The 17537-nt window shown below is 44.0% G+C and overlaps 1 protein-coding gene and 1 long non-coding RNA gene across 3 annotated transcripts in view; one reads left to right on the forward strand and one right to left on the reverse strand.

Annotated features, from left to right (window-relative positions):
* ATP2C1 (ATPase secretory pathway Ca2+ transporting 1) overlaps positions 1-11706 on the reverse strand; it is a 167345-nt gene extending 155639 nt beyond the window's left edge. Inside the window, exon 1 of one of the 2 annotated variants that reach the window (XM_073900231.1) lies at positions 11249-11706. In XM_073900231.1, coding sequence (XP_073756332.1) covers positions 11249-11356 — 108 coding nt within the window. In that variant the 5' untranslated portion in view covers positions 11357-11706. The remainder of the gene's footprint in view (positions 1-11248) is intronic. The other variant, XM_025882304.2, reaches the window with a different exon arrangement.
* The window catches only part of LOC112831887 (uncharacterized), a 54646-nt gene that overhangs the window by 21051 nt on the left and 16058 nt on the right, over positions 1-17537 (forward strand). The window contains exons 3-4 of the long non-coding RNA XR_012380587.1: positions 119-191; positions 1201-1310. This is a non-coding gene — a long non-coding RNA (uncharacterized lncRNA). The remainder of the gene's footprint in view (positions 1-118; positions 192-1200; positions 1311-17537) is intronic.

Genomic DNA, 17537 nt, shown 5'->3' on the forward strand with positions numbered 1-17537 from the left:
ATTCCTCATTCTCGAATGCATAATCCAAGTTGTACTCTTCAAATAGCCTTACTGATTTGCTGCCTTTAGGATGCGCAGGAAAGAACTAATTCCAACATTTTCTCTGCTCTCTTCACAGCAAATTATGAACAGTACAACATATGTGGGAAGTTCATTTCTTTTTCTGTTAAAGCATAGAATTGTCATATGAAGTGAGAAAATACGTCATCTTCCATGCTGAACAACAGTTAGCAAATAAAATGTTGCAGACAGACTGGGAGGTAGAATAGGATAGCGAGTTTAGGAATGTGCGTAAACAGCTGCATTGTAGTCCACAAAAAAGGGTGGACTTACATTTGAGTTAATGTGCTTATTTCTAAGACAAAGGTTTTGGTGTTTAGCCATTTACTGGCTCCTGTGTTTCAAAGGCATGTACAGTAGATTAGGAAAGTTTAGGAGCAGATAACAGGACTAGAAATAGCGCAAAAGTCAACTCAGGGTCCAGATATCTCCAACAATCTTAATTACCTAACACTTTACAAAAGTGATGGATGACCAATGATAATATGGACAAGAAGGATGGAACACCTTCGGAAGGGGCCATGCTAAGCATAAACTTGTCAGCATTAAATGCAGGAAAAGGGAATGGAAGACAAAAGGAGCTTGATATTAAGGAAAAGGAGAACAAAATAAAACAAAACAGTGGTTAAAATGCAACAAAATAACCTGAAATTTCTCATTGCCCCTCTTCATCAATGACTACAAAGTATACTTAGTTATTTATCCTTATGCTGGAGGGGGTTTTAAAACCTATAAAACTATGGGTACGAGTAGTTCAGTGGTCACTCAGGCTCAGAAAATCTAGTCACTGATGCATAAGCTTTTCACCAGAGGTGTTTTTCTGGATGTAGTTATAGTTCCTTTCCTTTTTTTTTTAACTATTTTTTTTATTTTTTTTAAAGATTTTATTTATTGATTTGAGAGAGAATGAGAGAGAGAGAAAGCACATGGGGGGGAGGGTCAGAGGGAGAAGCAGACTCCCTGCCGGGCAGGGAGCCCGATGCGGGACTCGATCCCGGGACTCCAGGATCATGACCTGAGCTGAGGGCAGTCGCTTAACCAACTGAGCCACCCAGGCGCCCTATAGTTCCTTTCCTTGATAGAGGGTTACATGCTACCTGAATCTCCAAAGACATTTGATTCTGTCTTCTTTGGCCTTAGATTCTGGAGAAACATGCTCAGATTGAGGAGTATCTACAGCTAACCAAGTAAAACAAGTGAATTCTAACTGACATACCTGTACCAAGGAGATATCCTGCCCTTTGCAAAAGGTAGCCCATTCCTCTACCTCTCATTTTTAGAATGTTCATCCTTATGATTGTATCACAAACTTTCCCTGAATTTTTTCTCATTAGTTATGGTTATTTCCTCTGGAACATCTCAAATGCACCTCCATTTTCTCTACAAATTAGCCCTATAGGTCTTGTGAAACACACAAGAAACAAATACATACAAAAAACAACCATGTCTTAAATTTCTTCTTCTCAAAAACTAACATCCAGGATTCCTTCAAGCACTTCTGTTTCAGGATAGCATTTATCATCCTCCTAATCCCTTCCACACTATTGACCATGCCGCCCATCCCACGAACCAATTTCACAAACTTATATTCATAGTGCCTTACATCTCACAGGCACTTTGCCAGTCATCCAGGACATACCGGGAATCAAACAGCCCCACAAACAGATCTACAGGACCAAGGTGGGAAAGGCAGGAAAGGCTGCCCTAAGGGACTTAAGACTGAATTAAGATCTCAAGGAAGAGTAGATACTAACTAAGGGAGGATGGTGAGGGGACACTTGGAACAAAGGCCCTGGCTGGGGAGTGGCAAGGGAACAGGGAGAAGTGGAAGAAGGGCACTGTAGCTGGGGTGCAGAGAGAAAGGGAGGCAAGATAAGCATGCATCAGGAGAGAGGATCAGGGTCAGACCACATAGGACCCTCCATGTTGGGCAACTTTGTCTTGATCTTACAAGTGAGTGGAAAGAAGCCAATGAAAGAATGTAAGCATGAGACTAGGGAATTTCCTGTCAGGTTTGTGTTCTCCAGAAGACCTCTCTGGCTGTAGTGGGAAGAACTGCTTAGACGGGACAGCGGGGGACAGAGGAAGACCAGTCGGAAGGCTGTTACAGCATTTCAGACAAGACGTGATGACGGCCTCTGGGCTATGGTGGTGAGAGAGAAGACAACAGATGGATCGGAAGGATGTTTAGGGATAGAACTGAAAGGACTTGGCAATAAATTAGATATTGACTGAGCGAGCAGAAAATGCCAAAGATGACTCCTAGGTCTCTGCCTCAGTAATAGATGGATGGTGATGGTGCCATTTTCTCAGACAGAGAAGACAAGTTTGGGAGAGGGGAAGAACAGGAGAGTGGGTGCTGATGACCAGAGAGCCAAGCTCTCAGTTAAAATTCTCAGGCATCTTGGAGGTTATGCAATGCTGCAGACTGAATGTTTGTGTCCCCCCACCCCAAATTCGTATGTTGAATTCCTATCCCCCCATTGTGATGGTATTAAGAGGGGTCCTTTGGGAGGTGATTAGGTCATGAGGGTGGAGCCCTCATGAATGCGATTTGTGCCCTTAAAAATGAGACCCTGAAGAGTTAGTTCCTTCGTCTCCTTCTGCCATGTGGGGTTACAACTGAGAGCTCGGCAGTCTGCAACCAGGAAGAAGGCTTTCACCAGACATGGAAACTGCCAGCCCCTTGGTCTCAGATTTTCAGCCTCCAGAAATGTGAGGAAAAAATTTCCATGGTTTATAAGCCACCCAGTCTATGATTTTTTTGTAAAGATTTATTTATTTATTTATTTGAGAAAGAGACAGAGAGCAGAGAGGGAGAGGGAGAAGGAGAAGCAGATTTCCCGCTGAGCAGGGAGCCCAATGCGGGGCTCGATCCCAGGACCCTGGGATCATGACCTGAGCTGAAGGCAGACGCTTAATGACTGAGCCACCCAGGTGCCCCTCTTTAATCTATTTTTAAGGATAAAATGGTATCTTTTGAATTTCTACTTTATTTATTTGAAAGAGGGAGAGACACAGCGAGAGAGGGAACACAAGCAGGGGGAGTGTGAGAGGGAGAAGCAGACTCCCCGCTGAGCAGAGAGCCCGATGCGGGACTCGATCCCAGGACCCTGGGATCATGACCTGAGCCGAAGGCAGACACTTAACTGACTGAGCCACCCAGGTGCCCCCCAATCTATGATATTTTGTTGTAGCAGCCTGAATGGATGAAGACATGGAGAAAACCCCTGGAGGCTTTCTTGGGTAAATAAATACCTCCTTTTTTTCTTTGTAATTTCTCCCTTCAGATAGAGGTGACTGTTACGATTACCATGATAAAATGATTCAACTTTTAATGTCACATTTAATAGTCAGAAATATTAAGGTTCACCTTCATATTATTATATCAATTTAACTGCCCTTGTTACCTATATATAATCACACGAATTTCTGCACAGGAGTATGGTGGGATCTCTGCCCACTATCTTACATTCTACCAGATACTCTTTTCCTCTTGGTTCTGGAGGAGAAAAGCTTTTTTCCTACCCAAGCACAAGGACATGGGCCAAATGCCTTTAATTTCCCCCTGAGATGGTCATTTGAATGATCAATAGTATCTCATGACTTTTTTAAAGAAGCTTTAAAAAACGGATAACTTTGGTTTATGCTCAAGATATAACCAACTCACTTTAAGGAGCTAAAGCCTCTTAACATTTCTTAAACCAAGCTGTAGTGAAAAGTATATCATTTCACCTAGAGCCTGCATCAGCCACTTGAAACCCTTGTGTAACATTTCAAATCTCAACATGGATTTATTGGGGGGTGTGAAGGGAGTCCTTAATTTTTATATTGTTATTCAGAGCAGGTATAAGAGCCAAAATGAAGAGCAGAGTTTCTAACGTTCAAATTAAATCCAAATATTTATTTAACAACCCAGCTTTGAGGTTAGCATTCATTAAGTAACCCAGTAAGAAATAAAAATCCAGTGACCCTGTTTGAAACCTTTTCTTAAGCCATTGAAAAGAAACTTTAGAACAACCTCCAATAATATTTTGGTTCTAATCCTTAATTAAAATATAGCTACTGTACATGCCCCCTGGTCCTCAAAGACTACTCTCCTCATTTTAAGCAGATTCATCAGAGCAGGTCTTGAGCCAGATACCCCTGCTGTGACTGCAGTGTGTAGTTTTTGGCTCATTTTATAAACATTTGAGTACGGCTCTTTCTACTCATTGAGACTATAAGCATCACAGAGGGGCCGCCTAGTTCATTTTTATATTTTTATCCCTTATAAATGTGTTCCACACATAATATATATGAGAAAAATTGCTTAATACCTGAATGAATTAAGGAATTCCATTAGACAAGATGACGAAGCAGAGTTCTATTAAGCTCTGCATTCAGTCCCATCCAGGCCAACATTTTTTATCCATATTTATATAAGGACATTCATAATAACATGATTACATTTTCAGATAATAAGAATATAGAAAGATAGTAAAAAAATTAGGTGGATTAATTTTTTCGGAAGATGATATTATACCAATTCAAGGGCCAAATTCCAATATATATGTGTGTGTATATGTGCATATATATATATATATATATATGTATATATATAGTACATGTATATATTGTATACATGTCCCTGGTCCCAAAGGCCACTCTCCTTATTTTAAGCAGAGTTACTGTTAAATAAGCAAGACATGTCACATCAGCTCATAGATGATATTTCTTGTTCAGAAAGAAGTCTTTCTGTCCAATAGAGCAAAGCACCATCAGCACAGATCATCCCCAATTCTTGTCCATGAATTAACCATCCTGTGTTTTCTGACGCCTCATCTATGGAACACAAAGAAGAGATTCAAGTCCATGAGCCTACTGAAGGGCAGGATAAATTGAGAGACAAGAGCTCAAACCAGTTGACTCTTCTCTGTCTTAGTCTTTCATGAGGGAGGTTTATTTGTTATTGACAAGTTGACCTTCAAGCATTACCTGCCCTCTGGACCCAGCCTAGAGAATCCTTTTCTCTTTTTTTGGTAGTCATATTGCCCCTTTCTACATCTCTCCTAAGACTCACAATACACCCTGGAGAGAGCACTGAACTTGGAGTCAAACAGGCAAAATCTAACCCCAGTACTCTGGTGTCTCTTCAGATCCCAGCACTGATCCAAATGAGCTGTGTGAACTTGGCCAAACCTCTTAATCTCTAGTTCCACATTCATAAAACAAATTGCACCGTTTTCCCTAGATCTCGCCAGCCTCTGTTTACTAAAAATAATCCCATTTTCACCATGCCTTGCCTTCCCCTGCATCACAGCATCTCGGCCCCTGACTTCCCCAACCTCCACATTCACTCATTCAGTTCTATAAATGTATCACCTACTATGTGCCTTATTTATTTTTGGCACTGGGACTAAAATAGCAAGCGAGAATAACCATGTTCCCTGCACCAGGGTGAACAAGATTTTCACTTAAAGGGGCGCCTGGTGAATCATGGAACACTGCACCAAAAACTAATGATGTAATATATGGTGATTAACATAACAATAAAAAATTTGGAAAAAAAAAAGGGGGCGCCTGGGTGGCTCAGTCATTAGGTGTCCGCCTTCAGCTCAGGTCATGATCCCAAGGTCCTGGGATCGAGCCCTACATTGGGCTCTCTGCTCAGTGGGAAGCCTGCTTCACCCTCTCCCACCCCCCCTGCTTGTGTTCCCTCTCTCGCTGTCTCTCTCTTTATCAAATAAATAAAAATCTTAAAAAAAAAAAAAGGTTTTCACTTAAAGAGAACATTCTGACTGCTGTGAGGAACTTGAATTGTCAGGTAATGAGAGTGAGTGCAGAGACCCAAATTCAAGTGCTATTGCAATGGTCCAAGCAAGAGAGGATGACACAGCAGGGTTGGTAGGTGAAGATGAAAGATTCAGTGACTATTTTATTTTATTATTTTTTTTTTAAGATTTTATTTATTTGACAGACAGGGCAAGAGAGCACAAACAGGGGGAGCAGCAGAAGGAGAGGGAGAAGCTGGCTCCCCACTAAGCAAGGAGTCCAATGCAGGACTCAATCCCAGGACCCCGGGATCATGACCTGAGCCGAAAGCAGGTGCTTAACCATCTGAGCCACCCAGGCGCCCCTCAGTCACGATTTTAGAAGTAGAATTGACTAGTCTTGTTAAGCGATTGCAAAGGGGAGGTGAGGGAGAGAGGGGGACGTACCAAGGCGACTCCCATGTTTCTGGTTTGAGCTTTGGTGCTGAGCGAATGACCTGGGGAGTAGCAGGTTTGAGGACAGAGCTTGTGAGTTCTCTCTTTCAGTCTGCAACATGCACAAGACATTCAGATGGAGATGTCAAATAGGCCATTGTATATACAAGGCGGAAGTGCACTGGGGATAAATATTTGGGAGTTGGCAGCAAATAGGTGGTGTTCAAAGCCATGGAAATGGAGGAGCTCACCAATGGAGAGAGAGTAGACTGTCCCACAAATTGTCTTCTCTGATCATTTGGTGCTGGCTCCCATGAAGAGTATCTGTACCAGTGGTGCTAACCCCTAAGAGCAGCATTCCCTGGGGGCGCCTGGGTGGCTCAGCCAGTTAAGCGTCTGCTCAGGTCATGATCCCAGTGTCCTGGGATCGAGCCCCATGTCGGGCTCCCTGCTCGGCAGGGAGCCTGCTGCTCCCTGTCTCTCTGCCCCTCCCACCCTGCTCATGTGTGCTCTCTCTTTCTCTCAAATAAATGAATAAAATCCTTAAAAAAAAAAAAAAAGCATTCCCTGGGGGTTCATAGGGCCCTCGATTCTCTGTAGGCCTCATTGGGATGAAGCCAAGGCTACAGTCTGCCCTCAAGTGGAGCAGATTCTCCCCTCCTCACTCAGTGTCCCGCTCAGTCACCTGAGTCACAGAGCAGGCTGCTGGGGCTCCAGTACTCAAGAGAATATTGCCTGCAAGTCTCACTTTTCCCACAAGCTCAGACATCTACCTCTAAGCCAGACCCCGGCTATTCGGCTATTCGCATTAGACCCAAAGACGAGAACTGCAACAGTATAGCCTCATGAATGTGTCAGTGCCCCTGCCGAAACTCATCTGAGAGCTCTCTGAGGCTCAAGCTGTGTCCCCCCGACCACCACCACCACCACCACTACACCACCATTTGAATAATGCTGTTCAGAAATGTTTCATTGTCTAATGTTCCCAAACTTCCACACCTGCATCTAATTAATGACCTTAATATTCTACTTAGGGAGTTGGCTTTGTGAAATACCCACTATAATAGAGTCTAGGAATGCAAAGGATCAGATCTTTGTTCTCAATTTGGTAAATAACCTGTCTACCCACTGATTGGCATAGCACGGTAGGAATAATGATGAAAACTCCCAAACAAACCAGCCTTTAGGTCAAACCTTCACGTTGGCGTGACATCAAGTGCAAGGGGGGAGAATCCTGAGGAGAACGTTTAAACAAGAAAGCATTTGTGGACAAGGCAAGTGTAACAGTGGCCCTGACTGGGATATATGGGGGCCTTTCAGGCCCAGTCGAGGCATGGGTAGGGCCAGGCAAGGAGGTGTGCCCCAGAGGCAATCTGTCTTAGGAGTCACTGCTACACCAGCTTGCACCAGGCTCCAAGGGGGGTCTGAGAGAACAAAGAACAAGATACCACTCTGTGTCACGTGTCTGGGTGCACATACACATGTAAGCAAACGGCTTACTACATATTACATATAAGGGGCTGTATTAGACACAGACAGACTATCTTGGAAAAGGAAGAGCTAAACTTCACTCTTCCTAGCAAAGCTGGAAAAAGATTTTTTACAGAGCCTATTTAACCTGAGTCTTGAGGAATGTGTAGGCGATCTCCAGGTGGGCAAGTTGTAAGTAAAGGACAGAATTCTAGGTTATAGGGAGGAGGAGAAACAGATAGTGTGCCTCGGGTAGTATTTCCAAGTGGGTGAACACAACATGGGTGGGGGACCCAATGGTGCTAGATGGGGTCAGAGAAGATTTTAGGTAGCATGCAGACACTACATTAAATAACAACGAATTCCTTGGAATTGATAAATTGGCTATCTTTTAATTCCCTTCCATCTCTGCCCCGGAGAAATGTCTCAGTTGGCTATTAGGATGCTAATCTTCCTTCTTAACAGAGTAGGTTTCAGGCTCAGAGGTTCCCCAGGTAACAGTGTCTAGCTAGAATTTAGTATTATTTTGTTTTTATTATATTTATGTTTCTTTTTTTTTAAGATTTTATTTATTTATTTGACAGAGAGAGAGAGAGAGAGACAGCGAGAGAGGGAACACAAGCAGGGGGAGAAGGAGAGGGAGAAGCAGGCTCCCCGCCGAGCAAGGAGCCCGATGTGGGGCTCAATCCCAGGACCCTGGGATCATGACCTGAGCCAAAGGCAGACGCTTAACGACTGAGCCACCCAGGTGCCCCTATATTTATGTTTCTCTTCTGTTTACGGTAAATGACAGTGGTTTTCCATTTATAGTAGTTATATAAAATTTTCTTTCTAAACAAACTTAAGTTTAAGAAGTAAGTGATTTGCTTGGCAACTGCTTTGCAATGTGGTTTGAGATTCTGTCCAGGGACCGGAGTCATGGCCGTGGGCTTGCTCATTCCGGGCATAGCCACTGCACACATCCCCAGGTCCACTAACAGGGGTGAAGAAAAAAGCCTTGCCCATTATTCATATCAGTGGAATTGGATGGAAAGAGGCATGTCTCTGGAGTTTGTTACTATGTGTCAAAGGGTTTGGAGAATATCCACTAAGGAAGCATTTTCCTGATTGGTGAAAAATAACTCCATTATGCTCACCTACCCCTTCTAGAAGGTTATGCAGTGTATTAATGTAGTGCATAATAAAAACAGCAAAAAAGTAAAAAATAAATAAAAGCAAGTGATTTATATGCAAATATAGAAAAATATTAAGAAGTTAATCACACCATGAACTTAGGGTAAAAATTATGACAGTGGCATGTAAACATCTGAAGTGTTAGAAATACTTTCTAGGAGAAAGATTATCAGTTTGCTATGTTGCTATCACTGTGTTAGTATAGATCATTCAGAGATCAAGCATGGTAAAATGGGTCAAGCTTTTTTTTTTCTCTTTTAAGTAAACTCTACTACCAACGTGGGGTTAGAACTCATGATCCTGAGATCAAGAAAGTCCACCAACTGAGCCAGCCAGGCTCCCCCAAATAGGTCAAGTTTAAAGCCAAGCAGACAGGAATTCCAATCTTCCTTCAATACTTTCTAGGTGGGTGGCCTTGGGCAAGGGCTCTTAAGGTCTTTGTCTTACTTTCCTCACCTTTATACTGAGAGTCCATATTACAGGACTGTAAGCATTAGAGACAACAGATATGCAGGTCCTAAAATTATAGACATTATTAACCTTCTTTATAACTTTCCAACAAGCTTTCCAAGGTTAGCCGTGATTGACTCCGACCTAATTTCTCTAATTCTGTGAGACAGTCAGTCTGCAGAGCTGTTAATTGGTTTCAGAAAAGAACTGAATGTGTTATTTTTCTTTATTTCTCCATTAATTTGTATAGAAAGTTAAAAAACCGCACAATGGTCATGATTGCCAGGTCATCCCAAATGGCTGTAAACTGGGAAGGGGGGACCACCCACCCAGTCCAAGTCCGAGGATCCATGTTGTATTCTGATGTTCTTCTGAATGCATTTTGTAACATTTTTTAAACAAACTAAATAAATAAACCGCACAAGCACTATAGACACAGCTCTGAAAACTTACAACACTGAGAAGGGGGGGAATAACTTAATCCACATTCCACAGTTCCAGCCCACCCTTTCAGCCACTCCCCACTCCCCACTGCCCACACCCCTCCAACCCCTATTATAATGAGGCCTGAAGAAGCCTGTGATGCAGACATTAATAATAAGTGTGGTAGACCACAACTCAGAGGACCGCCACCCAGGTCTCTGGCTTTCCACTTCAAAAGCAAGCACCTGCTGAGAGGGGGAAACCAAAAGATTTCTCTGGTAATCAGGACACCTTGTCTAAGTAAGAGATAAACTGGACCAGCCCAACCCCCTTAGTGAGCACAATCTGAATTTCCAGCTCTTGTAAAATCATTAGAGCACGGCATAAAAGCAGTTTCCTCTGGAACAGTAATAATGATTTTCATCTTCCAAGTTAAGCATTGACTTTTTGGGAAACCTGTCATTAGAGGATTTTCTGTCTGCTGACCTTTGCTTTCATTTCCTGGAAGTGTTTTATTAAACTAGGTCATCTCATTCAAATTCAGAACACTACTAATATCTCCCATGCAGTTTTGTAGTTCTAATTATAAGCAGGATGTACAAGCAATTTATGACTCTTCCATGTGGATATACATCTGTCCTTTACCATGGTCATACTTTTTCCGAAATGAGCCACCAGATTTAAATAGATCGCATACTGCCATTTCTTCTTCTAATTTGGTACAATTCAGAAATGCAGTTTTTAGAAATGTCTTCTCATAGATTCTTAAGGGCTAGAATGAAATACATCTCAAAACAATAAAATGAAAGCATGATTTTAAACAAGAAGTGATCAGACATTTAAAAAAAAATTTTTTAATGTTTATACTCCCACATGCTAGAGTCTACTACTAGAAACCCTAACTTTTGATTGGCTAAAAAGACTGAAAACTGCAGTGCCCCATACCCTGCTCTCCACTAAAAAAGATGACTAATTATTTCTGAATGATCGTCATAGCTTGTTAGTGATCTGTTTGAGGCTATCATATTTACAGTCTACACAATGTTTCTTGTTTTGCAAATCCTGGTGATATTAACATAGCCATAAATACACACAAGAAGACAAGTGTATTTCTAGGGTCTAATACTTTTATTTGTCAAGATATTAATAGTTTAAAATTTGTATTTCCTGCCCTAAAAAGCTGTCAAGGAGTCTACAATTTAACTCTGATAGAGTAGTTTGGTCTAGCTATTCAGAAAAAGGAAAAGTGCATGGTTTTATTACAGAACTTGAGCTTAATGTCAGGATCCAAATGTTCCAAGTTCAAATAAATCTTCACAAGCCTGCTTGCTTTTGTGATTGCTATATCCGAATAGCCGCAAGCAGGGGCCGACCTGTGCCTATAAACATGTAAACTAGCAAACACTAAATCATTAAGTCACGTAAAAGCAACACCCAAAAGCAAACACTAGTTATCCTTAAAGATAATATAAACAAAATGATACCTGTTCTTCAGCTTTTTGGTTTCTGAGGATCGAGAGATATTTCCTAATCGCATGGAGAGGATATTTTTTGAAGTAAGAGAATCTAGACTGAGGCAACAGATTATCCATGGTGAGGAAAGTAAGAAGGTTCTTGTCTGCCCCACCCTGTCAGCAACCATATGAAGTCTCGAAGCTTCACAAATCCTCAGATGCCTAAAGATTTGCTTGTAGCTTGATCACTTTCCTGCAAACAAAGCCAATGTTCTTGCTGCTTCCTCTTTTGGGTAGGGTTCCTGGTGAAACCAGACAGCCAAGTTCGAGTGCTGACCATCTAAGAGCGTCCAGAAATACACTGCCCAAAGGGCAGTAGGAGCCAGGAGGAATTTAGGGGCTGGTCCACAGAATGCAAATTGCTTAGTGGTAGTGATGCGATTGTCCTATTTCTAGCAACAGCGTTCTGTTGCAAGCTATGTTAATATTAGCTAGCTGGTGACTTTCCACACCCACAGACTCTCGTGAGGTTTAATCTTAATTCTTCTGACAGCTTTTCTGGCTCTTAAAGAGGACATGACGTGGGGTTTTTTTTTTTTTTTCTGTTTCCTTCTAGATTTTTTTTATCAGCATGAGCACACACACAGGGACATCCCTTGACTGTGACTCAGCTCAAAAGTGTTGATTCATTCAGTCTTGAGAAGCTTTGTTTTAGGGGACTTCTAAAAAAAAGGAACAATTTACTTCACTCTTCACTGTTATCAAGGAGTTCAGTGTCAGCACTTAAGAGGTTTGGTTTACGCTGTCATGCATTATGCAACATGCCCAGTAACTAGATACTTTACGTTAATTGAACAATAGCTGCAAACAGATTCTGTTCTGAGTTAAAAGGCTTCTCTCCTTGAATCCTTATCTCAAATCCACAGGCTGAATCCAGGAACGTTAAATTTCCCCAGGCATTATTTCGAATGGAAGGGAGAAAAAATGTTATACATTTACTTTCCAAGTATTATACAAAGGATTCATGCTTTAAAAAAGAGAACTGGGTAAGAGGTTTGCAGTCTCAGAGGACATGAAATCATAAAATTTGAAAGTTCAATATTTTCTTAATACTCTGTAGAAGTCACAGGGTTTCTGAACAAAGTTTCCAAGTAGGCTTTGCTCATTTATTATCCTTTTTTAACATTGTAGTAGCTGGTTCACTTGATGGGAATATTTGGCCACTTTGGTGAGGGGTTGTCATGTAGAGTGTCTAGGCCAGACCTCAGCCCCCAAATCATGAGGCCCAGAGCTGTGCTCTCAAGAGGAAGGAGAGAGCTGGTCTGTTCCCTTTCAGAGACAGCACTGTGGGGAGGAGGGGTGAGCGGAGCTGGGAACCCACATCACAGCCTGCGCTGTCCCCCTGGACAGCTGCTCTGCCACTCCTGGCCAGGCCACTAGCCTTCAGGGAACACACTTGATGGGCCTAATGTGGGTCATGCTGCAGCAGCCCAGGCCATCTGTCAGGCTGGCCTCGGGCCCACTTGCAAGGTGATCTTCCAGGCTCACCAGGACCAGGCTGGCAATTCCCAGAAGTCATTTACATAATGCTGCTGGGGCTGGCTTCCAGGAGGAGGAGGCTCTGCCCTCCTGCCCCTGCTTTAGGCGCAAGGCGGGTTGGCTTTTCCAGTGTCCTCTGTATGCTGGAGACAGCCAACTAATGAGGGCCAGAAGCAAGCAGTGTGCTTGCGAACCACCAGAATGCTAAGGGCAGCGTCGTGCACTCCCTGCAGCTCACGGCTCAGAGAGACAAGGCGCGTGGACACCCAGACACCCTGGCCTGGAAAGAGGGGAGGCCCTTGAAGCTTGGGGAGGAGGAGAGGTTGCCATTTATACACACCCTCGAGGAACCCACGAGCTGCCCTTTTCCCTTCCTTTTTTAAAATATCTAAACCTTCAGAGATGCCTCTTCGCCTGGGCAGGAGCGGGCAGCCTGCCAAACACCCACAGCTCGGCTGTGATCAAAGCCTTTTCCCAACGGATGGACACAAAGCAGACTTCATTTCAAACGGTTGTTTCATGGCCACCTTCTCCTGGTTTAATGAAAAGAGATGGGGAAGGGGTGGGTCGGGGAAGAGGAAAGAAAACCCAGACCGAAACTGTCCTCGCTAGATTTGGCATAAAAAGAAAAATTGGTGAATCGAACACAACTAAGATTGGCGACAAATATACATCGTATCTAATATGTATCAGGCCTTTCCGCCAGGCTCTGTGCTAAATTCTTGACATTATTCATGTAAAACTACAGCAGCATCTGATGGGGAAACTGAGGCTCACAGAGGGTAAACAACTTTCCAAGGTCACACAGCTACAAAGCCAGGGAGAAGGGACTCCACCCAGGTGGACTGACACACCAGAATCTCCCGAGTCTCCGTTCCCAGTCAGTACACAGCACAGCCTCTTAGCCCACCTCCGGAAATGGATTCCCAAGAGCCCCTACAGATGAATCTAACAAAGGAAAGGCATGGAGTTGCCTTGTTAATGAGAAATACAAACGTAGACTGCTAGGAATTTACAGGCTAAGATTATTAGATTAGAGATCAGGTGCATCTTCGTGTAAAATCATACAACTCCCTGTCCTGGATTCTGCATCACTAAGGCTAATACTCATTATTTACTTATAAAGCTTCCCTTATGGGGCGCCTGGGTGGCTCAGATGGTTAAACGTCTGCCTTCGGCTCAGGTCATGATCCCAGAGTCCTGGGATCGAGTCCCACATCGGACTCCCTGCTCCTTGGGAGCCTGCTTCTCCCTCTGCCTCTCTCTCCCTCTCTCTCTCTGTCTCTCATGAATAAATAAATAAAATCTTAAAAAAAAAGCTTCCTTTCTGGATGATTCTAGTGATCTTGAAAAGAGGTTGTACTCATAGATACAGATTTTCTGCTCCCCAAACTTTGAAGACTACCATAATCTCAGTTTCTGTTTAACATAGGCTACAATGGTTAATTTCGCTCACCATTTATTTTAAAATTTTGTTTTTGCGAGAGTGTGTGCGCATGTGCACAGGTGGGGGGAGGGGCAGAGGGAGAGGGAGAAGCAGGCTCCCCACTGAGCAGGGAGCCGGATGTGGGGCTTGATCCCAGGACCCCGGGATCAATCAGGACCTGAGCCAAAGGCAGACACTCAACCGACTGAGCCACCCAGGCGCCCAGTTTTGCTCACTATGTAATACAGATATGAGGTGGGAGAGTCACAGTCCCGTTGTATTCACCCGGTAAGGACATGTCTGCCATTTCAGCCTGGAGGAGTGATGGTTTGATTGCCACTGTGACTCGGTTGCCTTGGTGAATGGCAGTTGACCAGAGATCGGGTGGCTACAGTGTACGTCCGCAAGGACTGAGAGAACCCAGTGGACCTGCCCAGTGGTGAGGGTTTATTCTGCCCCCCTGCAAAGTGGCACAATATGGAGTGGAAGCGATTACCTGTTATTTGTACAATTCACTGCCTGCCACTGTCTTTTATTCAATAGAAAAATAACCAGCAGAGGGGCGCCTGGGTGGCTCAGTCGTTGAGCGTCTGCCTTCCACCAAGCTCATGATCCCAGGGTCCTAGGATGGAGCCCCGCCTCGGGGTCCCTGCTGGGCTGGAGGCCTGCTTCTCCCTCTCCCACTCCCCCTGCTTGTGTTCCCTCTCTCGCTGTGTCTCTCTCTGTCAAATAAATAAATAAAATCTTTAAAAAAAAATTAGGATGAGAAACAGGAACAGAAATCAGAAAGCGTGTCTCCAGGATGCCTCTGACTTGACGGTGTTTCCAAAGGGCATCAGGACAAACACCAAAACCCCACTAATACCCCTTCTCTTTCTCCTTTCAATCAGTACTGAGAGTTTCTATCAGGAAAATGACTCCATTCTCTGGGAATTAACCCAGCCCAGAGATAAAATGAAGGGCAAGCAGTGAGAATGATGGAGAAGCAGCTAGCCCAGAAAACAGAAACCATTTTTTATTATGAATTCCACTGAGAAATCACTCTCATCCCACTAGGTCTGTGGATATTGGCTCAGTTTCTTGCTCCCCCAAGGACAGCTGTAAATGAAATCAGGTGAAGGGAAAGGGAGGCTTTCACCATGGCTCCTTAGGGCAAGTATATGCAGCACCAACATTCTACCTTTTGCGTTAGGAAATTTTCTGTGCTACTTGATATGACATTTTCTTGGTGCTCCCGCCATATAGGGAGTAATTATCTTACACCTGCAGATGGTGAATTTTTACTTTCCCAAAATCCACAATCAACCCGCCTCCCCCTGTTCCTGTTACAAGCAAATTCAACAGTTTCGGTGTTTCTAATTGCTCTGTGAGCTATACAACTTTTACGCCTTCTGCTTTCCGGCTTCAAGTATTGATTTCTTGAACTTTACAATACCTCTGAACCCCTGGGACACTTGTCCTCCACTTAGGAAAAAGATGTTTTTCTGCATAGGTTAAAACAAACTTGAACATGCATTAGAATCACCTGGAGGGCTTGTTAAAGCACCATCACTGGCCCCACCCTCACGGTTTCTGATTCAGTAGGTTGGGGGCGGAAGAGTGAGATTTTGCATTTGTATTAACTTCCCGGGTGTTGCTGATGCTGGTGGTCCAGGGACCATGGGTTTGGGTGCTGTCTGGTAAGACACGGGGCTGTGGAGTGATTTGTCAGGTGGAGGTTGAAGGGTAGAGACCTTGTGCTGGAGCATTTGAGAGCTCCCATCAGAATCACATTTTATTTTTTTTTAAGATTTTATTTATTTATTTGAGAGAGAGAGAAAGAGAAAGAGAGAGCACAAGCAGAGGGAGAAGGAGAAGCAGGCTCTCTGCTGAGCAGGGAGCCCGATGTGGGGCTCCATCCCAAGACCCTGGGATCATGACCTCAGCCAAAGGCAGACACTTAACCAACTGAGCCACCCAGGCGCCCCTAGAATCACATTTTAAAATGTACTTCCCTGGCAGTGGGGGGATTTTCCCCAGCTCATTTCTTTCATAGCCACTCTTCCATGAGGGCGCTCCTGCAGTTATCAAGCTTCACGTGCACCTCCCGCCAAGTTCTGTCTTCTCAGTGATCTCTCGACTTGATAGGGTATTGCTCTCAAACTCTCCCTCAGTTCCTCTTAAGCTGATGCACACTAGCAGTCGTCTCAGCTCAGGGAGACAACCCTTTCAGCTCAGCACCAGAAACCACAACTAGCTGTACACAACATTCCCTCTCTCCCTGTTCTGCCACTAACACCGTGTTCCATTCCAGTTGGGGAAGGGGGAATCTCGGACTTGGGACAGGCAGCCCCCTCATGTCAAGAATCTCCAAAATCACGGTTTTCCACAAACTGCTCCCCAAGCGTAATCTGTTCATCTAAAGCAGTTTGGGCAGGAGTCTCCACTAACTCTGTCTCCTTTCATCCAGTCTTTTTTTTTTTTTAAGATTTTATTTATTTATTTATTTGACAGAGAGAGAGAGACAGCAAGAGAGGGAACACAAGCAAGGGGAGTGGGAGAGGGAGAAGCAGGCTCCTGGCTGAGCAGGGAGCCCGAGGTGGGGCTCGATCCCAGGACCCTGGGATCATGACCTGAGCCGAAGGCAGACACTTGACGACTGAGCCACCCAGGCGCCCCTCCTTTCATCCAGTCTTGAGTTTACTGCAAACTGGTCCACTAATAGAAACGCAAAACATCCCCAGCAAGCTTACTGTTCCTGGTGAGCTCGGAGGCCGGTCTTTGTGGTTGTTTCACCTTCTCCTCAGGACCATGACTACCTTCCACCTTCCCCTTAGCAGTCATGCTTTGCTCTTTCTGAGAGGAGTAACACTAACCCAGAAAGAGAAGACAGAGGTATTTCTTCCTAAGGAGGGGGGAGCAATGGTTCAGCCCTGGGGGAACTTTTAAATTGGTGGTTGTGCTACTATAATTCTCTATGAAAACTAAAAATATGGTTTTAGCAATAAGGAACATAACTTTTTTTTTTCCTAAGTAAAGGAGCTTTGGCTAACTAGGAGAATGGAGGGTGGGGGTGTGTGGGCAGGTTGGTGTGTTCTCTTCTAATGCTTGGTTTTAAAAGGTTAAGGGTGAAATTGAAAGCAGATGTGTGGCTGGGCTAGGCCTACCTTGGTGGGGGATGGCTCTTAGAATCAAGAAGTGATCCAATTTCCCTTTCCCATTTCTCTGACTCCATTGTGTGGGTGGAAGTTCAGTGGCCAGAAAGCCTGGTGCCTCAGATAATCCTTAAGTACTTGTCCTGAGTTCTAGGGGAAAGGCCCAGTCCAGAGGTGTTTACCCGGGTAACTCAGTTTTTGTTGCCACCTCCTGTGAAAA

The sequence above is a fragment of the Callorhinus ursinus genome, unplaced genomic scaffold (genome assembly GCF_003265705.2).
Source record: "Callorhinus ursinus isolate GAN/ISIS: 27379988/994484 unplaced genomic scaffold, GSC_fseal_2.0 scaffold1, whole genome shotgun sequence".
Classification (NCBI taxonomy): Eukaryota; Metazoa; Chordata; class Mammalia; order Carnivora; family Otariidae; genus Callorhinus; species Callorhinus ursinus.